Below are 22,766 nucleotides of genomic sequence, written 5' to 3'. Positions count from 1 at the left end.
ATGTTTCAGATTTTTTGTTTTGTGTATCTTCTTACTCTAATTGTAGTTATAGTTAATGTTACTATTTTTGTCTCTTAACCTTTATATTAGCCTCTTAGGTGGCTTTCCACTGCTTTTTCTATATATTTGCCTTTGCCAGTTAGGTTTTTTTGTTTTATTTTCTTATTTCTGGTTATAACCTTTTTCTTTTCCACTTAAAGAAGACCTTTTAGTATTTCTTTTAAAGTGGTTTAGTGGTAATAAACTCTCTCTCTCTCTTTTATTGCTTGTTTGGGGAACTCTATCTATCCTTCAATTCTGAATGATAGCCTTACCTATTTATTCCATGTTGTAAGTTCTTTTCTTTTAACCCTTTAAATATATTCTGTCATACTCTTCTGGCCTATAAAGTTTTTCTGTTTAGAAATGAGCTGATTAGCCCTGGCCGGTTTGGCTCAGCGGTTAAAGCGTCAGCCTGCGGTCCAGAGAGACCCAGGTTCGGTTCCCGCTAAGGGCATGTACCTCGGTTGCAGTTTGTCCCCGGCCCTGGTTGGTCGTGCGGGTGGCAGCCACTCGATGTGTCCCTTTCACGTCGATGTTTCTCTCTCTCTCTCTCTCCCTCCCACTCTATCTGAATAAAAAATGAAAAAAAAAAAAAAAAAGAAATGAGCTGATTGCCTTAAGAGGTTTCCCTCATATAAGACTAGCTGTTTTCTCTCACTGCCTTTGAGATTTTATCTTTTATTTTTGCAATTTTAATTATAATTTGTGTTCATGTGGATTTCTTTGGGTTCCTCTTTTTGGGACGCTCTGTATTTCCTGGATCTGGATGTCTGTTTCCTTCAAATGTTTTCTGCCTCTTTCTCCTCTCCTTCTAGGACCCCTATAATGAGAATGGTAGTACATTTAATGTTGTCCATGAAGTCTCTTAAATAAACTATTTGTGTGTGTGTAGAGGGTGGGGGGGTCTTTAATTTCTTTTGCTGTTCTGATTGATTTCCAGTATTTTGTCTTCCAGATGGCTAATCTGTTCTTGTCTATAATCTAATATGTTGATTCCCTCTTGTGTATTTTTCATTCTAGTTACTGTATTCTTCAGTTCTGATTGGTTCTTTCTGATACGTTCTGTTTTGAACTTCTCACTGTGTTCCTCTGTTCTCCCAAGTTTTCTGACATTTTTATTGCTATTACTTTGTATTTTGGGTTTTGTTGTTTTGTTTTGTTTTAAATAAATTACTTGTCTGTGTGTAATTAAGGTTCTCTTTTTTTTTTTTCCTTGTGGTTTGAGTTTGTTCTTTCATTTGGGATATATTCCTCAGTCTCCTCATTATTTTTGACATTCTGTTTTTATTAAGTACTTGAAACTGCTACTGCTCCCAGTCTTGAAGGAATGGTCTTGTATAGGAATAACTCCTGTTTAGACTGTGCATGCCACTTTCTTTGGCAAGCTGGCTAGAGCTGGAGTGGGCACGGCCAACATGTCCTGGGGCCGCCCTGGTGGGAGGGCTGTTAAGAGCTGGTGCAGGAATGGGCCAAGGTATGTTGGAGTTTGCGTTTCTAACCCTCTTCTGATGGGGCCAGATTTATGTTATGTTCTGGTCCAGATTTATGTTAATTTATTGGCTAGGGGTTCTTACATCATGCAGATAGTACATTGCCTGAGATTTTTTGTCATGTTCCTAGTCTATTTTTTATACATCAAGACTCCACTATAGCCTCATGTGATATTTTGCTTCCATTTGCCTTCACTTGCTTTCAAGTATCTTTCTTTTTTTTCTTTTTTGCACCTGGGGAGTTTTCTTTCATGCTTTCAAACTTAATTATGTAATAATTTATTATTATGGTGGTTTGCCTTTCACTTTTATGTGGTAGATTGGGTGGGAAAGGGGGTGTGCAGTTCAATCTGCCACATGATTGGAAATGTAAAACATTATATACAGTAAGGTTAAAAAACATTTATAAGAAAACAGTAAGATATCTTGACTAGTACAGGCATACCTTGTTATATTGTTCATTTTATTGAGTTTCGCAGACATTGTATATTTTACAAATTGAAGGTAACACCTGTTACCAGCAAAAATATTACAATTTGCTGAAGGCTCAAGTGAGGATTAACATTTTTTACCAATAAATTATTTTTAAGTTAAGTACATTTTTTTTTATTCATAATGCTATTGTATACTTAATTGTATACACACATTTATTTACATGTAGTGGTAAACCAGAAAATTCATGTGACTCATTTTGTTGGAATATTGGCTTTATTGTTGGAATAAGTATGGAAGCAAACCTGCAGTAGCCGAGGAATGCCTGTTAGGCATACAGGCATGTGCTTTATAGTGACATTTTGGTCAACTATAGACTGCATCTACAGTGGTGTTCCCATAAGATTATAATGGAGTTGAAAAATTTCTATCACCTAGTGATAGTGTAGTTGTAACACCATGGTGCAACAGATCACTTGTGTGTTTGTAGTTGTGCTGGTGTACACAAATTTACTGCACTGCTGGTCATATAAAAGTATAGCACATACAAGTATGTACAGTACATTATACTTGAAATAGATAGTGAATGGCTGTGTTGCTTGTTTATGTACTATACTATCCTTTTGTTATTTTAGATTGAACTCTTTCTACTTATGTAAAAGTTTGCTGTAAAACAGAAATGCTATGTATGCTAGCAACAACCTCATACATCCCATAACTCTCTTGATTGCATCATTTTCTCTTGTGCTTAATTTAATCTTCTGTTTTGTACAGTAAAATGCTTTACAGGCTTGAAACCTAAGAGCAATAGGCTATACCATATAGTATAGGACTGTCATAGGCTGTACCATCTCGGTTTGTGTAAGTACACTGTGTGATGTTTGCACAAAGTACTGTCAAGTCGCCTAATGACACTTTTCTTAGAATGTATTCCTATTTTTATTTATTTATTTTATTTTATTTTATTTTTTTTTATCCTCACCCAGGACATTTTTCTATTTTTTGTTCAGGTAGAGTGGGAGGGAGAGAGAGGAACAGAGAGAGAGAGAAACATCGATGTGAAAGGAACACATCGAGTGGCTGCCACCCGCACAACCGACCAGGGCCGGGGACAAACTGCAACCGAGGTACGCGCCCTTAGCGGGAACCGAACCCGGGTCTCACAGGACCGCAGGCCGACGCTCTAACCGCTGAACCAAACTGGCCAGGGCTGTATTCCTATTTTTAAGTGGTAGATGACTGTATATGATAGGTGAATTTGAATTAAAGCCCCATTCAGTACATTTTAAATATCTTATTTAATAGGAAGATTCCAATACTGGAAATAAAATATGATGTTTGCCAATTTTTAACTTAATGTAGTCTTTTAAGGGTAGTAAACTATCCACTATGGTGGATAGGAGGAAATTAGTAGTTCACACATATTTCTGTAAAAAACTATTGCTACTTATATTACTTTGTCATATTCAAATTTCTGATAGTACATTACCTGTTACTGTAGACTGGTATGTGAAGATATACTCTTTACAAGGTCGGGCATTTGGTGTTTTGGCTTTTTACCAATAGACCTCAATTTAGCATATTTCCACTGCTTAAGAGTTCACCCTGTGTCTCAGTTCTTAAGCCCAATAGGTGGCAGTCTTTTCAAATCTTTCATCTTAAACCTGAAAAAAAAAAGGTTTACAAATAATTCATAGGAAGTGTAAATAATAGATACCAAAACCACAGTTATTGCCCTAATAAAGAGATTAAGTATTTAAGAGAAGCAGACTAAATGAAAAAGTGTGTATCAAAGTATAATGATAGTCTCACTATAAGAGAACCAAATGTTAAAATAGTATATAGTGAGAACAGGAATCCACTTGTATTCATTGGTGTTCCTGTAGTTTCATCTGAATAATGTGTTTTCCTCTGTAGTATCTAAGTATTTTTATGAAAGGCAGGAAAAAAAAGCATACAGTGTATTCTAAGTTACACTCAGTGTTGTTTTCCAGTTTTATTTTGCTCAGATTATCATGCTGTATTTAATTTTGTTTTTCCCAGGTTTCCCTAGAAAGAGAACGACATCATGATCAAACACATGTTCAGAACCAACTTGAAAAATTAGATCTTCTTGAGCAGGAATATAATAAACTAACGGCAATGCAGGCCCTTGCAGAAGTCAGTGAATGTATTTTTTACTCATTATTGTATAATATCGGTTCTTTTATAAAATTGATCATTTTATAATACTGGATATTTATAGAAAGGAAAGTTATAACAGAAACAGAAATTTTTAAAAGAAATGTAATTTGGAGAGAATGTTCACATTTTCAAATTTTTATGTACATGAGAAGGAGGGTTTTTATTTTTTAATGTTTGAAGATTAAATGTTTTTGAGTGTTATAAGGCTTGTATCACTTGGTTGAAGTTGTTTTATTACCTACGTTAGTTTTAATTGATTCTCTCAGGAAATACTTCATACCACTGAGACTATTGTTTTAGATTTAGCTTCCATCTAACCTGAGTGCCTTCATCCAGAGCTATGTTCTTTGGCCATAGATTTTAACCCATAATTCTGTTGAGCCTCACAAATGACTAATAATGAATCACAAGGGAGTTGTCATGGATACTGGCAAACCCAGAGCCATTATTAGAGTGAACAAGCTTATATTTACTATGCTGAAATTTTATACTTTTCTCACTGTTACCATTTTGAATGTTTTTTCACTAGAAAAAAATGCAAGAGTTAGAAGCAAAACTTCGTGAAGAAGAACAGGAAAGAAAACGTATGCAGGCTAAAGCAGCTGAGGTAAATTGAAATGTGAAACAACTAGGTCCTTCATATTTCGTACTTTTTTTTAATATAAATAGATAATTAACTGTGGGCTTCTTAGATTATTTATATTTTGGAATGGTCCAATATAAATTCTTAGATAGATGTAGCTTAATATGGAAAATTATAAACATTTTTACCAAGTAAAACCTGAACATTTCTTTAGAGTCTTTCAAATTGTAGGTTTCGATCAAGATTTTGTATGTGCCCTCACTGGGCATCAAACCTGCAACCTTAGTGTATCTAGACCATATTCTAACCAACTGAGCTACCTGGCCCAGGGCTCAATCAGCATTTTAAAAAATCAATAGACTGAAAAATATCAGAGACTGTATACTTAATTAGATAATTCAAGATAATTAATAATATATAATCATGGGAAACTTTTCACATGGGTCACTATTAGAATATTTGAAAGCCATTGTTCAGTGTCCTATTTATACATGCTTGCTTTTCTTTGGTGGCCTTAAGACACCAAGACAGAAGTTGAAATAGTGGGCTGCCCCAATAGCTATTGACATACTAATTCACAAAAGCTACCATATTAGGAAAATGAGTTTTGCTCACTAGTCGAACTTTATCCCATTCAGTGGCCACTTGGTAGAATAGATAAGGCAGTGTGAATTCACAAATCATTGTTTATATACAACAATCAGAACTGCATTTCTAGAACTAGCAACACTTCTGTACCCAATAAGTCTTACAGGCTCAATAAAAGACTTATGTTTGTAACTCTTGACTCTCCCCTATGAGCTTATATATTCATATATCTTCCATATATTGCCCTCCCCATTCCAAAGTCTTTTTTATAACATTTGCATGTATCTTTTCTCATTATAATATTAACATTAGAAGTGGGTCCTGGTTCCAAAACAATTAAGAATGGAGGTTTTATAGCTCAGACTGTGGCCAGATGCCACAACTATCCTGGGATCACTTCATGAGTGTGCTTTCAGAACTACAACCATCCTATTAATGTCATCTTTGTTGTCTTGTCTATTTTTTCCTGTGCTTCCCAGAATTCATTGATTTAACACATTCTCTTTCTGTAAAACCTGATATATTTTTTCTCCAATATTACCTTTTGATCTATCTGTATATTTCCCCCCCTCAGTGTTCTTTCTGAGTTATATAGTCATGTGGCTTTATTTTTGACTACCAACAAATTTTGTAATTACTTGGTTTCTCTGCCCATCCCACTTTAGGGTGGGACACTTTTCTGTGTCTACATTTCCTCACTTGTAACATGAAACTTACGGGTTATGCTTTTTATACATTGTGGTGGTTAAGTTCTGTTGTACATGAAATACAAAATTAACCAAGTTCATTTTATTAATTTTAACAATTATTTTATGGTATTTCTGCTTTCTTTTGTATTTAGCAGGCATAAAGTAGGGACCAAATCAGTTACTACTGATAACGTAATATCAGTAAAGTTTCTGAGTTCTGATAGTGAATACAACTATAATGGAAGAACAATGGCCAAACATGATGAGTGGTTCCAAGTCTAGACAACCCTAATTTGTGTAGCGTTAGGCAAAATATTTAACTGTTTAGAGCTTGAATTTTATCATTGATAAAGTAATCTTCATTTTATATCTCCTTAGTATTAGATCAAACAAGAGAAAAAGATAATGAAAGCACTTTAAAAGGTTAAAACTCTAGCATACAAGTATATGACAGTTACTGAGAAAAACAAAAAGCTGCAAGTTCAAGTATTCAAAAAAATTGTTCTTTTGTATGCTATTCAAACTCATTGGCTTGTTAGGTCTTCCAGAATAGTAATTTCATGTTCATTGAGTTATATTTATTTGGTTTACTGTGTATAAAGCATTGTTAGATGTGTGGCAGTTTAGATACTTCTAAAATGAAAATCCTATATACCTTTGTCACTGAATAGAGTCTTTCCCCAGAGAGAATGCAGTCATTGTGGGAAGCATTAGTAATGACCTCAGTATATCTTTTAACTAATGCATTGGTTCTAAGTGTTTATCTCAGCTCCATCTTAATTTCCTGGGGATTTTTAAAATGCTTTTAAATACCAATTTTCCCAACCTAGAAGGTTGAGTATCATGAGATCAGGAGAGGAGCAATCTGATTTTTAAGTAAACTTGTAAGTTGGCTTAGGGAAAACAGCAGTCCTTGTTTGAAATTCTTAGTAATTGCTTATGGAATTTCTACCATGTAGTTAGGAAATTATTTTTAATGTTTTAGTTAGTTACTAGGCCTCTAGTGAAAAGGGCTTGATGACATTTGCTGACATACCTTCCAGTTATTTTGGGTTTTGTTTTTTGTTTTTTGGTACGTGCCCCTAGTGGGAACCGAACCCGGGACTCTCTGGTCAGCAGGCTGACGCTCCAACCGCTGAGGCAAACTGGCCAGGGCCCTTCCAGTTTTTTTGGACATAAATTTCTAGTTCCTATTTCTTGCATTGTAAGTGTATGCATTTTTAAAAGAAGAAGAAATGTATTTTGCTCTCAAGCTGCTGCTGTTGTAGATTCATGTGTGAAAGGAAGAGACTACTGAAGCAGTGGTTTGCAGTTAGATATAGTGTATTTAATTCATTAGTTATAATTTATGGGGCAACTTCAAATAATGGAGTTTCACTTAAATTAAGATGCTGGTATTGATTTTAAATGTCTGTCAGGTTGGTTCAAGACGTAGTTATATAGCTATGATGTATGTATTTTTTAGTCTGATACTACTATAGGCTTTTATAGGCTTTTACATGGAAAATCTCAAATTTGCATTATAACTTTTTTTTCTACAGCGTTAACTTTAGGCTCATATTTTTTCTAGTTGCAGACAGGTCTAGAAACAAATAGACTTATCTTTGAAGATAAGGCAACTCCTTGTGTTCCCAGTGCAAGAAGGATTAAAAAAAAAAAGTCAAAACCACCAGAAAAGGTATGAAAACAACCTTTAAGTCAAATTGCTGATTATTATTCGGAATAATTTATGTGAAAACGCTCATAAACCATGTGGTACTAAAATCTTGGGTGAGTAAATTAAATCTCTTTTATTCTCAGTTCCTTCATTGTAAAGATGGGGATAAGTAATACCTACTTCTAATTGTCTACCCTGATAGTGAGACGGTATATATGAAAGTATTTTAGGACTATAAAACACTGCATAATTATTAGTTGTGAATATTTATTATTGCATTAATTACTTTTGCTCTTAAGTTTTACACACACACACACACACACACACACAACACTAGACTGTAACTGCTGTTTTGTCAGGTACCATTTTTTCTGTCTAGACAAGGATGCATGACAAGTATTAGGAGTTTGAGACCATGCCAATATAAATAAGGCAAGTAGTAGCCCACCAGTAAGCTGAGTTTCAGGTTAGTTGTGTATATATAGCTTTTATTGTCATGTGAGTAAAATTGTTTTTCTTTCCATTCAGAAAGGTTCTAAGAACTATTTTGCTGCACAACCACATTATAGGTTATGCTTGGGTGATATGCCATTTGTAGCTGGAAAGGTGAGTTGGTTGAACTCTATTTTTTTCTTTTTTTGGTATGATTTAGATCTTTGAGTTAAATCCACTCATTTGCCTATATACCTAAAACATTTTCTGCTCCTTTTGTCAGTGTGGATCATAGTGATGTGAGAGTGAGATGGAGGAAGGTTTTAAGGTTTTAAGGTAGCAGGAAGGAGACTAGGCGAACACTTTAAAACATCAGACAAAGTATTTGTGGAAGGGAAGTTACTAACAAAAGTAAAGACCCTGGTTTGGAGAAGGTGTGATTGCAGGGATGGGTCAAGGGAATAAGAATTAATATGTTTGTGGCATTGAATTTTTAGTACCAACCCTGTTAATTTCTATTTAGATATAGATATTTAAATAAATAAAAATCACATTCTATTTATCCTCACTTCCATATTACTTATAAGATTCATTCTCCAAAAAGCACTTATACATAGACTTGAATCTTATGTTCCTTTAGTGCTTAAATGTAGAGATGATAATTTTGTCAAATATCAGCAAGTACTGAGAAATTTCTAATAAGTACTTAATATTGTGTTATACCACTTTTTGATGAACTATTTATGTTGTTGGTTTGTTTCACATATAGATGACGTGAATATCCAACAAGATTGTGAGTTTGAGAGGCTTTGGGAGTAATTTTAATTTTATCATTTATTTAATTTTACCCCCCCCCCCCCAACATTGACTCCTCAGTGAAAGCTGGGGGAGTGAACTATTTCCTAGCTTTTCAACTTGCCCTTTGTAGATGTGTGAGGCACAGATCACTTGGGAAAAAGTATTGCCATTGGCTCTGTGCTGTCTCTTCCCCTAAATTTACCCTGTTGTTGGATTGCAGACCATCTTTTGACCTATGTTATTTCCTTTATCTTTTACTCCTACCAAGCTTTTATTTCACCATAGAATCTTTGATTTGGGTTGGAAAAAGAGGTTCTCATGGGATGACCAGCTTCATCAGAATCACTGAGTATGCATTTGTAAGCAGATTACAAAGCCCAAACACAATCTTACCAAATCAAAATTTTCTGGGTGTGGGGTCTAGAAAGTATTTCTAACTGTTCCCTGGTCCCACTCTAATGTTCAGTTAAATTAGGAACGTATTCACACACTTAAAACCTGTCCAGTCCTTTCATTGTGTAAACATTCAGAATAAAGATTGTATAGTCTGTTCAAATATATCTACTGGTAAAACATCATTATACCTCAGATATCCCATCACATTTCTAGATGGCTGTATTTGAAAGTTTACATGAGTTGAAACCTGTCATTATGTATAAATTCTACCCATTGGTCTTTTTCTATTGTTAGGGATTCACATGGAACATATAAATGAAACCATGACTATTGTAAAATGTAGATGCTTTTGAAGACAGCTTTATCTTTATTTTTATTTTACTCTATTCTGAGTTATATATAAAGACTATATTTTCTTCAGCTGTCCATCATAAGATGTACTTTATGAGTTTCTTTACTATCCCATCGCTCCTTTTCTTCCTAAATTGAATATAGCCTTCCAAATGTGGTATGACTGGCACAGAATCGTCTCTGTCATGTTCTGGATAATCTGTTAACTTGAATCTTTGCATTAGCCTCTGTGGGTTCTGTACTTGTGGAATTGATTTTTTCTACAGACTTTTTAATCAAGTGAAATTCCATACGAATGGATTCAGCCAATCTCAGATTAGAATCAAGTTCATTTTTCCATTATATTTTTATTATTTTCAAATTTAATTGTCTGTGGTAATTCTCATTGATGTCATTAATACAAAGATTGAACAACATAGGTTCAAAGACAGAGCTTTTCAACCTGCGCTCCCCTTTTGGTTATTTGTGTTATTTAAACAACTAAGAATGTACTGTCACTTAGTTGAGTGTTTCTCAAACTGTCTATTGTGTAGGATCAGTTTTTTTGTTTGTTTGTTTTGTGTTTTTTTTTATCCTCACCCGAGAAACAGAAACATCGACGTGAAGGGACACATCGAGTGGCTGCCACCCGCACGACCAACCAGGGCCAGGGACAAACTGCAACCGAAGTACATGCCCTTAGCGGGAACCGAACCCGGGTCTCTCCGGACCGCAGGCCGACGCTCTAACCGCTGAGCCAAACCGGCCAGGGCTAGGATCAGTTTTTATTTTTAATTATACATTGTCATAAACCAATACTTTCGTAAAATGCAACAAATGTGAATTACTAGAAAAATAACAGGAAAAAGATTTTCAAAAGCTATATACTGCTTATTGAGAGTGTATGTATAAGCAGTTAGTATAATGAATACATATTACAAGTTATGAGCAATGTAGTGATTCCCCATATCGAACACATTTTCACAGTTTAAACAACTACCATGTATGTCAATGTTGAAAGTTGTTAAGGAGACAAATGAAGTTGGATCTTGATAATCAAGGTTGTATTAATGACATGTAACTTGCAAGGGGAGTATGTGTATCTAAACCCTTTAATTGTAGTTGAATTTAAATTATCTTGATTTACTTTTACTTTGAAATGATTACAGATTCATAGGACATTGAAAAAATAATACAAAAAAGTCTCATTTACCATTCTCCCAGTTTACCCCAATAGCAACATAGTATATAACTAAAGTACAGTATCAAAACCAGGAGATTAACATCCGTACAATCCACAGACCTTATTCAGATTCCCCTATTTTACATATATTCCTGTGTGTGTGGGCGTGCATATATGCAGGCACAGGTCAATGCACTTTTATCATGTACATTTGTATAACCACCACCATACCATATCTACAATTTTGTCATTTCACAATTTATATAATGGAAACATACAGTTATGGAACCCTTTGAGATTGAAATTTTTTTCACTCAGCATAATCCACTTAAGATCCATCAAATTATTTTGTGTCCATAGTTATTTCTGTTGCTAAGTAGTATTCCCTGGTGTGGATGTACCACAGATTGTTTAACTATTCTCCACCCATTGAAGGATATTTGGGTTGTTTCCAATTTTTAGTATTTACAAATAAAACCAGCATAATCACTCATGTACAGGGTTTTGTGTGGACGTGTGTTATCATTTCTCTGGGATAAATATTTAGGAGTTTGAGTGCTGGATTGTATGGTAAATGTATGTTTGGTTTTTAAAGAAATTATCCATCTATTTTTGAATGGCTGTATCATTTTACATTCCCAGTAGCAGTGTATGAGAGATGCAGTTTTTCCAATCTCATCAGCATTTAGTATTGTCACTTTTTATTTCAGCTGTTCTGACTAGTATTTTGTGATATCTCAACTCATGATTTTAACTTGTGTTACCTAAATGACTAATAATGTTTGAACTTCATGTGCTTGTTTGCCATCCATGTATGCTTTAGTGAAATGTCAACTAATAGATATTTTGCCTTTTTTGTTTGTTTGTTTTTTGTTAATTCTCACCCCAAGATATTTTTCTGTTGACTTTTAGAGTGGAAGGGAGGAAGGGGGGAGAGAGAAACAGATGTGAGAGAGACACATCAATTGGTTGCCTCCCACATGACCCCAACCGGGGCTGGGGATTGAACCTGCAACCCAGGTATGTGCCCTTGACTGAGAATCGAACCCATGATCTTTCCATTTAACCACTGAGCCAAACTGGCCAGGGCTCTTTTGTTAATTTTAATTGTATTTTCTTGTTTTACTGTTAGGTTTTGAGATTTCTTTATAGTAGACATATTTTAGATATAAGAAATGTTTAATATATGTGGTTTGCAGATATATTCTCCCAGTCTGTAGCTTCTCCCTCTTAATAAACTGTTTCACAAAGGAGAAGCTTTTCATTATGACAAAATATAGTTAATTGATTTTTTTGCTTTTATGGATAATGATTTTGTTGTCATGTTTAAGAACTCTGCCTTGAACTATATTGTACAGATTTTCTCTTATTTCCATTTGTTTTCTGTTTTACATTTAAGTCTGTGATCCACTTGAAATACGTTTTTTACACAGTATGAGGTTATTAGGTCAAGATTCAATTTTTATTCTGTTTGATATATGTGTTTACCTGTTTGCCAGTACACACTGCCTTGATTACTATAGCTTTATATAGTAAGTCTTAACATCAGGGAATGTGATCCTTCCTACTTTATTATTCTTTTTTCAAAATTGTTTTTAGCTTTTCTAGTTTCTTGGCCTCTCCAAGTAAATTTTAAAATAAACTTGTCTCGCCCTGGCCGGTTTGGCTCAGCTGTTAGAGCATCGGCCTGCGGTCCGGAGAGACCCGGGTTCGGTTCCCGCTAAGGGCATGTACCCCGGTTGCAGTTTGTCCCCGGCCCTGGTTGGTCGTGCGGGTGGCAGCCACTCGATGTGTCCCTTTCACGTCGATGTTTCTCTCTCTCTGTCTTCCTCTCCCTCCCACTCTATCTGTACAAAAAAATGGAAAAGTGTCCTCAGGTGAGGATAAAAAATAAATAAATTAATTAAATAAAATAAAATAAACTTGTCTCTATCTAAAACATGAAAATCTTACTGGATTATGATAGGAATTGTATTACATGTATAGATCAGTTTGGACAGAATTAACATTTTTGTTGAGGCTTCCAGCCCATGAGTACAGTATACCTCTCATTTATTTAGATTTTTGATTTCTTTTATCAATGTTTTTATGGACAGATTAGTTCCATATATTTTATTAGATTTATACTCAGCTCTTTTGAGTGATTGTAAATTGTAGTTAGTTTGAATCTCAGTTTCTACATAATTAGTACTAATATATTTGTGTGTTTTTTATGTTGGTCTTATATTCTGTTACCTTACTGAATTCACTTAATAGCCCAATGGGTTATTTTTGGACTAAAGATTTGCTATGTGGAAAATCAGGTCATCTGTAAATAGAGATGGTTTTCATTTTTCCTTTTTAATTTGTATACCTTTTACTTCTTTTTCTTGTCTTACTGCACTGGCTAGGATTTCCATTATTATGTTGAGTAAGTGATGAGAGTGGATATTCCCATCTTTTTTCCTGATTTTAAGGGGAAAGCATTCTGTTTTTCACCAATTACTATGCTATTAGGTATGTAGGTTCTTTGTCGGTGCACATTATCAGCTTAAGGAAATTTCCCTCTGTTCCAACTTTACTGAGTGCTAATGCCCTGATTGGGTGTTGGATTTTCTTAAATGCTTTTCTTTATCAAATGATATGATTATATCGTTTTTATTGCGTACCCTATTGAGATGCTGGATTACATTGATTAATTATTGAATATTGAATTAGCCTTGCATTCCTGGAATAAACCCCACTTGGATGTGGTGTATACTTCTTTGTATAAATTGCTGAAATTTACTACCTAGCAAAAGAAACTAGAAATAAAAAAACATCTGTTTAGCTTAGCACAGTGGTCTGCAAACCTGGCTGATCAGAATCAACTTGGCAGGCTTAAAAATAAACATTTTCAACCCCTGACCCCACACTGATTGAGTTTGGAGTGCTGACTACGAATCTTCATTTTAAATAAGCTGTCTGGATGATTCTTGTGGAGAAAAGTTAGCTCAGTCATCTATTTGTGAGTTGAAGTAGTATGTTAAGATTAATGTTTAGTGTTCAAAACAAAAACAAAAGTTTTGAGAAGGCTGCCAGAGTTTTCCTGTTGATTATGTGACAGATGTGACCTTAGTGCTTTCTTCTTTTCGAGGATAGAGAAATGAATACAATAACAATCCCTGTCACCTAGAGGTACATACATTGTTTAATAGGTGAAATAGATGTGCAAACACAATTACAAAATATTGTGATAAATACTATGATAGAGATAAAGGCCATTAAGTGATCTGAGTTTGGACAAATTAATTACCTGGAGATTTTAAGGAAAACTTTAAAAAATACATATTTGACTCTGGCCGGTTTGGCTCAGTGGTTAGAGCGTCAGCCTGCGGTCTGGAGAGACCCGGGTTTGGATCCTGCTAAGGGCACGCACCTCAGTTGCATTTTGTCCCCAGCCCTGGTTGGTCGTGCGGGTGGCATCCACTCGATGTGTACCTTTCATGTTGCTGTTTCTCTTCCTCTCTCTCCCTCCCACTCTATTTGAACAAAAAATTGAAAAATATCCTCAGGTGAGGATAAAAAAAAATACATATTTGAACTGGGTTTTAAAGAATGATATAAAAGTTTTCACACAAAAGAAAATGGCATGTGCAAATGTGGTTTGTTCAAATAATGGAGAGAAATTAGGAGATGGGACGTGAGACCGTGGAATATAAATTGTAGCTCAGTTGATAATAGGGCCTTATTTTCTGTACTGAGTTTGGAATCAGTGGGCTTAACACCAGACGATTTCAGATAGGAGAACAACATGATCAGAATAATATTTTAGGATAGCTGATAACACTGGAGTTAGAGACAAGAGGCTGAAAGCAGAGAGACCAATTAGGATGTTCTTCCTGTGGCAGTAGAGGTGAGTGCATAAACCAAGTGAATTGACAGGGTGGAGAATAAAAGATGCATTGGAGATACTTCAAATGTTAAATCCGTAGGAGTTAGTAATTGATTTAACTAGACTAGGAGACATACAGGATTTTTTTGGGAGGTCGGGGGTCTTTTTACCCAGGTTAGGAAATAAAAGGAAAACAAATTTAGAGGATATAGCTTCTAATTACTTCTCATTTTTCTTCAGTCCACCAGTCCCAGTCATGCTGTGGTAGCCAATGTTCAGCATGTTTTGCATCTAATGAAGCAGCACAGTAAAGTCTTGTGCAATGATCGAGTAGTCAGCAGTGTTCCTTTGGCAAAGCAAGTATCTTCACGAAGTGGTAAAAGTAAGAAGTTGTCAGTAACGCCTTCCTCCTCTAGCAGCATTAATGAAGAGCTGTCAGAAGTCTTACAGACTTTACAAGATGAATTTGGGCAAATGAGCTTGTGAGTTTTAGTTTTTTGTATTTTGTTTTTAATTACATTTTCTTGTGAAACCTCATTTTAACTTCTTGGTGACTTTACTAGTCATATCTTTCATTTGTTCAACAAATATTTGTTGAACACAGTCCTTGCACCAACCACTGAGCAAGTTATTAGGATTTTAACAAATATAACTATTACTATCACTTATAACTTGGAAATTTGTTGCTCTATTTAAAAAATTGAGACATTTTTAAAGGCACAGAGCAGTAGTCCCATGGTGAGTGATTTGCATGCATATAACCATGGAAACAGGAAACTTAACCAAGCCCCATTTTTGTTTTTATATAGTGATCACCAGCAGCTTGCAAAACTTATTCAGGAATCACCAACCGTTGAACTGAAAGACAATTTAGAGTGTGAACTGGAAGCATTAGTGGGAAGGATGGAAGCAAAAGCCAGTCAAATAACTAAAGTTCGAAAATATCAAGCTCAGGTAATTCAGGTTTCCTTTTACTCATTTCTAATGATTAAAAACAAAACAACAACAAAAAAACCTGGTCTTCAAATACTTTAATTGATGACATTGTAAATGTATCATAGATAGGGAGCTATAGGAAGGCTTTCTTTACTGTAGACACTTATTAATTCAGTTTATTATTAAGAATTGGTGTTAAGTGGTCTAGAAAAAAGACATTGTCTTGTAGGCTCTTAGATTTTATCATTTAAAATACATCTCTTAAGTACTGTGTTTCATATTCTGATCTTTATATGAATAAACAATTTCTGTGATGAATATACATGGTTAGGGTTTTCATCTGGAGAGAAACACGATGATTCGTGTATTTAAGAGATTAGTCTGAATGCTGGGAGAGTGATGGGGACCAGGCAGAGAGGCTGAGCAACCAGTGAGGCCTTTTTAAATTTATTTATTGTTTTATTAATCCTCACTCGAGCATATTTTCCATTGATTTTTTCTTTTCTTTTTTCTTTAGAGTGGAAAGGAGGAGGGAGGGAGGGAGGGAAGGAGGGAGGGAGGGAGGGAGGGAGGAAGAGAAAGAGAAAGAGAAGGACATCAATGTGAGAGACACATCAGTCAGTTGCCTCCCACATGACCCCTTCTAGGGCCAGGGGTCAAATCTGCAATCCAGGTATGTACCCTTGACTGGAATCAAACCCATAACCCTTCAGTCCTTGGACTGATGCTCTAACCACTGAGAAAAACTGGCCAGAGCCAGTAAGGCCATTTTTAAAAAAAAATTTTTTTTCTTTATTGATTTTAGAGAGAGGGGGAGGGAGAGGGAGAGAGAGAAAGAGAGATAAACATAAGTAAGCGAGAACATCGATTGTCTGCCTCCAGCATGTCCCTCACTGGGAATTTGGCCCACAACCTGGGCATGTGCCCTGATTGGGAATCGAACCAGTGACCTCTTGGTGAATGGGTTGACACTCAGCCACTGAGCCACATTGGCTGGGCAGTGAGGCCTTTTAAGCCTACCTCTATCAGGGGTAGTTGGTTACTGCAGTTGAGGAGGAGACAGATTTTAGGTATATTTTAGAGTAGAAATACCAGGGCTACTTCCTGCTGGATCTCATATGTATTGAAATGGAGAAGACTCAGAGCAGAACAGGTTTGGCTGACATTTATTAATTGGTTGCTATATAATAGGCACAATGAAGAGTGCTTTGAATATGTCATCTCATGCCAGAAATTTTAAGCACTTTTTCTAAAATTTGTTTTCAAAGGAAAAAATATATATATATATATACATATAAAAATATATATATAAATATATATATATATATTCCTGTAGGAGTAATGATCTTATTTGTTTCTTATACATCAGACTTGACTTTGGAACACTGACATGCCAGCAGCAATTCATTTTAGCCAGCAGCTAAAGTAAAAATTAAACTTTCTTATTTTTTTTATTATTGTTGACAGTGTTATAGATGTCCCCCATTCCCCTCTCCCCACCCCGAGCCTTCACCACACTATTGACTGTGTCCATGGGCTACTCATATATGCATATAACTTCTTTGGTTAATTTCTTCTGGTCTCTCCCATCCCCTATCCCCTCTGAGATCTGTCAATCTGTTCCATGCATCCATGCCTCTGGACCTATTTGTCAGTTTATTTTGTTCATTGGATTCCATATATAAGTGAGATCATGTGATATTCGTCTTTCTCTAACTGGCTTATTTTGTTTAGCATAATAATCTCCAGGTCCATCTATGCCATTGCAAAGGATAAGAGCTCCTTTTTTATAGCTGCATAGTATTCCATTGTATAAATGTATTGCTGCTTTTATATCCACTCATCTACTCATGGGTACTTGGGCTGATTCCATATCTTGGCTATTGTAAATAACACTGCTGTGAACATAGGGGTGCATATACTCTTTCTGATTGGTGTTTCCGGATTCTTAGGATATATTCCCGGAAGTGGGATCACTGGGTCAAATGGCCGTTCCATTTTTAATTTTTTGAGGAAACTCTATACTGTTTTCCACAGTGGCTGCACCACTCTGGATTCCCACCAGCAGTGTACCCTAGTATATGTCCTTTCCTTCACATCTTTTCCAGCTCTTAATGTTTGATGATTTATTGATGATAGCCATTCTGACAGCTGTGAGGTGATACCTCATTGTAGTTTTAATTTGCATCTGTTTGATGATTAGTGACATTGAGCATTTTTTTCATATGTCTATTGGCCATCTGTGTGTCCTATTTGGAGAAGTGTCTATTGCCTGTTTTTTCAGTTGGGTTATTTGTCTTTCTTTTGTTGAGTTGTATGAGTTCTTTATATATTTTGGAAATTAACCCCTTATCAAATGTATCATTAGCAGATATGTTCTCCCATACAGTGGATTCCCTTTTCATCTTGAAAATGGTTTCTTTTGTTGTGCAGAAGCTTTTTAGTTTGATGTAGTCCGACTTACTTATTTTTCCTTTGTTTCATTTACCCTAGATTTATTGGTGAAAATTCTGCTACGTGAGGTGTCTGTGATTTTACTACCTATGTTTTCTTCTAGAATTTTTATGGTTTTGCAGTTTACATTTAAGTCTTATCCATTTTGAGTTTATTCTTGTGTATGGTGTAAGTTGGTGGTCTAGATTCATTTTTATTGCATGTACCTGTCCATATTCCCAACACTATTTATTGAACAGACTGTCTTTTTACTCCATTGTATGCTCTTGCCTCCTTTGTCGAATATTAATTGACCATAATGACTTCGGTTGATTTCTGGGGTCTCTGTTCTGTTCCATTGATCTGTATACCTGTTCTTGTGCCAGTACCAGGCTGTTTTGATTACAGTGGTTTTGTAGTATAGTTTGAAATCTGGTTCTGTGATCCCTCCAGCTCTGTTCTTTCTCATGATTGCTGGAACTATTTGGGGTGTTGTTTGGTTCTATACAACTTTTTGGAATATTTGTTTTAGATCTGTGAAATATGCTGATGGTATTTTAATTGGGATTATGTTGAATCTATAGATTGCTTTGGGTAGTATGGACATTTTAATGGTGTTATTTCTTCTAATCCATGAACAGGGTATGTGTTTTCACTTGTTTGTATCTTCCTCTGTTTCTTTATTCAACGTCCTGTATGCTTTTCCAAGTACAGGTCTTTATCTCCTTGGTTAAGTTTATTACTAGGTATCTAATTTTTTGTTGTTGTTGCAGTGGTATTCTATTCTCTGAGAGAGCATTTTTGATGTATAAAGATGTCATTGATTTCTGGATGTCATTAATTTTGTGCCCTGCTACTTTGCAAAATTCATTTATTAAATCTAGTAGGTTTTTGGTGGACTCTTTCGGGTTTTCTTTGTAACAATATCATGTCATCTGCGAATAATGACAGTTTTACTTCTTCCATTTCAGTTTGGATGCCTTTTATTTTTTCTTCTTGTCCGATCGCTGTGGTTAGGACTTCCAGTACTATGTTGAAGAGTGGTGAAAGCAGACATCCCTGTTATATTCCTGTTCTTAAAGGAAATACTGTTAGTGTCTGCCCACTGAGTATAGTGTTGGCTTTAGGTTTGTCATATATGGCCTTTATTATGTTGAGGTATGATCCTTCTATTCCCATTTACTGAGAATTTTTATCATAAATGCATGCTGGATATTTTTGAATGCCTTTTCTGTGTCCATTGATATGATCATGTGACCGTTAACCTTCAGTTTGCAGTTTACCACATTTATTGCTTTGCGAATATTGTACAAGCCTTGCATCCCCAGAATAAATCCCACTTATCATGGTGTATGATCTTTTTACTGTATTGCTGGATCCTGTTTGCTACTGTTTTGTTGAAGATTTTAGCACCTGTGTTCATTATGGATATTGGCCTGTAATTTTTTTTCTTTGTAGTGTCTTTATTTGGTTTTGGAATTAGGATAATGCTAGCCTCATAAAAAGAAGTCTTTTTCCTCTTGTATTTTTGGGAATAGTTTGAGGAAGATAGATGTTAGTTCTTCTTTGAATGTTTGGTAAAACTATTCTATGAAGCCAGTCCTTTTTAAAGATTTTTTTATTGATATTTCTAAAGAGAGAGAGAAACATAGATGTGAGAGCAAAATATCAATCGGCTGCCTCCCACATGCACCCCCCCCACCCCTAGGGACTGAGCTGAAACGCAGGCATGTGCTCCAACCGGGAATCGAGCCTGCAACCCCTCAGTGCACGGGATGCCGCCCAACGCCCTTGAGCCACACCAGCCAGGGTGAAGCTAGTTCTCTCTAATGGAACACTGACTTGCCAGCAGCAATTTATTTTAGCCAGCAACTAAAGTAAAAATAAAGCTCCCCTATTTTAAATTAAATTATTCTAATAGTGTAATAGTAAAATAAAAATCTTTTCCATAGTATTAATACATTACCACTACATCTCTTCATGCATCTGGAACATGCTTCTTTGCCTGCTCTGATTAGAATGCCTTTCTCCTCATCTACTGTCCTTTGTTTCCCCAGTTAGATTTTTTCCTTCCTCCAGATCTTCCCCCAACCCCCTTATTTCTCACTTACCCTGTTTTGTACTTTGGCAACGCAACCTTACTTCTGATACTGCACCACAATTGATGTGTTCACTCTTGTTTACTCTATTTGTATGTCACTATATATTTTACGCACTAAGTATTAAATGACTAGTACAGTAGATTTTTTAAGTCTTTAAAAAAATAAACCCAGAATATATTTCTTGCATTTTTAATTAGTATAAGAGTTTAAAGTACCGGTTATAAGAAGAGAATGTTTTCATTAAATTCTCTGTTTTTTCTAACTTGGTTATTTGGTATAGCTGGAGAAACAGAAGATGGAAAAGCAGAAAAGGGAATTAAGAACCACCAAAAAGACTCTTGATGAGGAAGGAAACAGCAGCAGCCGTTCTTCTGGAACCGCAGGGACCACAAATAAGAAGGACTTTGCCAAACCCAGACCTGGAGAAAAAAGCAGGAAAAATCTTCAGTTATTGAAGGACATGCAAACCATACAGAGTTCATTACAAAGCAATAATTTATGTTGGGATTACTGACTGGTACCAGGTCATAAATTTTATTCAGATAACCTGTACCTCTTCAATCAGATGTTGACAATTTACTTTCCAGGTCTCATATTCTTACATTGGAATTAATAGGTGTTAAGGGGCCCAAGTTTTATTCATTACACAGGCTTCAAGTCACGACTAAATGTTAAGCCAGCTAAATGGAAATTGGGAGTTTTAAAGGCTTAGAAGCCACAAGTACTCTGTTTCTTTGAGATGAATTTGCTGTACTGAAATATTGTGCTTTGTAAACAAAATACCAATTTTTTACTTGTGGGTGTGATTTTTTAAAATAGTTCCTTATATGTAAGTAAAATTAGGTTTAAATTATCAAAATATGAGGCTGTCCCATAGGCAATGTTTGCTCGAAAAGTCTCATTTTTAAATCTTCCCCCGGCATGAATTGCCCATTTCTTCTTGCCACTACAACCATTAAATATACTTTGTTTTGACTTTTGATGGAGGTTTTTATATTTAAATATTTATACATATTTAAGAAGATGTTTTGTGTTGCTTTTTGACATTTCAAACATCAATCAGTATTGAATACATATACTGATTTTTAATCCAGTTAATGTTTTTTAAAAGACTCAATCATTTCAAGTCAATTAACTATGAAGATTATGAAAGAATTTTTTAAAGTATAAACAAATTGTAATGAAGTAGATGAGGTTTTGGAATAAAGAGAGAAGGGGAGGTGGTGTAAACGTGTTTGTTGTTTTTAAATAGTACATGTGTGTAATCATGCTGTTCAGTTCAGAGCATTATGGGTTTTAATCTTTATGAAGAACCTCTTGGATATTTTCATTGATGTCCAGTGAGTACAAGCTTCACTGTACACGTGCAATTAATTGTGTTAATAATGTAAATCATAATTTTGAATATTCAAAACATGTTAACTTTTTATAAATTTATCACTTAAGTCAATAAAGCAGCTTTTTTAAGGAAACACTGAAATTTTCCTTAACAGCCTGTTAATAAAGGCTTTATTTGTTGTAATCTTTCCAAAAACATGCATTTCTAAGTAGGACATAGCATATTATGAGAAACAGTAATAATATATGGTATTTAATACATAATTTACTTGCCTTTCTCATGCTTATATGGAAACTAAACCCAAGGAAATTAAATTATTTCATGGTATATGGTAAGATACTCTTAGGAGTACTAAGGAACACATTAACCATATAATAAAGAGCTTCCTTTTTATACCTCCCCTGGGATTGCAATTGATTTCTAGGATTTTATCTAGATAAGCAGCAAGAATGCTAGTGGCTGGCTGGGCACTGAGTCTACTGAATGTTTTTTCTACAGAGTTCTTGTTTTAGGGTCTTGACAATAGGGGGTATTCGTGAATCTCCTGAAATTGTATGTAAACTTTCCCTTGCGTGTGCAGTCTTCTGATGAGCAGGTTTGTATCTTCATCGAATTCGTTAACAGTCCATAGACCTAAGCAATCACTGCTCCATAACATGGAAAATATTTATTGTGTCTCAGCCACCTTTTCAACTATTAAAACTTTTGTTAACGTTTAGTTTTTAATTTCAGGTCATTAAATTGTGTAACCCTGACTTGCACTGCAGTGGCTCCACATCCTAATTAGAAGAGTGGTTTAATGTTGGTAACCTACCCCGTCCCTCAGCTGGGAGTCAAACCGAAATACTCATTCCAGCGTTTGATGCCCTCAGGTGAAAACTGAAAACAAGAAAATACTGCTTTGGCTTCCTTGTTTGAGAATTTATCAGAGGATTCTGTTGGCATTCATCCAGTTACAAGAATCTTCTATGTGTAAGATGCCAATATGGATACCAACCTGAGTAAGAAAGGTATGTTTACAGGTAGGTGGTAGACATCTGAATTACTCATTTCAATCTAAGGTGGTGTATACAGTGGTGACAGCACGGGCACACTGTTTAGGGAGCAGAGAAGAAGCTGGGGCATGGCAGACAAGGTACGGAGGAATCAGGAAAACTTCCTGAAGGAGGAAATGGTGCCTACACACTAGTGAGCAAGAACTAGCTACAAGGGAGAACTGTTTCAAGTCAACAAGACAAATGAACGAAAGCAAGGAGGCGGGAATCTTCGTTTACATGGGAGAGTTGTGAGGAGCTGAGG

The 22,766-nt window shown here is 35.5% G+C and overlaps 1 protein-coding gene across 1 annotated transcript in view; it reads left to right on the top strand.

Moving 5' to 3' along the window:
• The window catches only part of CEP57 (centrosomal protein 57), a 56,049-nt gene extending 35,397 nt beyond the window's left edge, over positions 1-20,652 (top strand). The window contains exons 5-11 of the mRNA XM_036257925.1: positions 4,008-4,124; positions 4,678-4,755; positions 7,579-7,686; positions 8,194-8,271; positions 14,898-15,139; positions 15,467-15,611; positions 20,409-20,652. Of these exons, the coding sequence (XP_036113818.1) occupies positions 4,008-4,124; positions 4,678-4,755; positions 7,579-7,686; positions 8,194-8,271; positions 14,898-15,139; positions 15,467-15,611; positions 20,409-20,642 (1,002 nt within the window). The 3' untranslated portion in view covers positions 20,643-20,652. The remainder of the gene's footprint in view (positions 1-4,007; positions 4,125-4,677; positions 4,756-7,578; positions 7,687-8,193; positions 8,272-14,897; positions 15,140-15,466; positions 15,612-20,408) is intronic.
• Positions 20,653-22,766: the final 2,114 nt, after the last annotated feature.

Source organism: Molossus molossus, unplaced genomic scaffold (genome assembly GCF_014108415.1).
Source record: "Molossus molossus isolate mMolMol1 unplaced genomic scaffold, mMolMol1.p scaffold_m16_p_13, whole genome shotgun sequence".
In the NCBI taxonomy this organism is placed as follows: domain Eukaryota; kingdom Metazoa; phylum Chordata; class Mammalia; order Chiroptera; family Molossidae; genus Molossus; species Molossus molossus.
The sequence above is the reverse complement of the archived record's forward strand: the minus strand, read 5'-3'. Positions and strand labels throughout refer to the sequence as shown.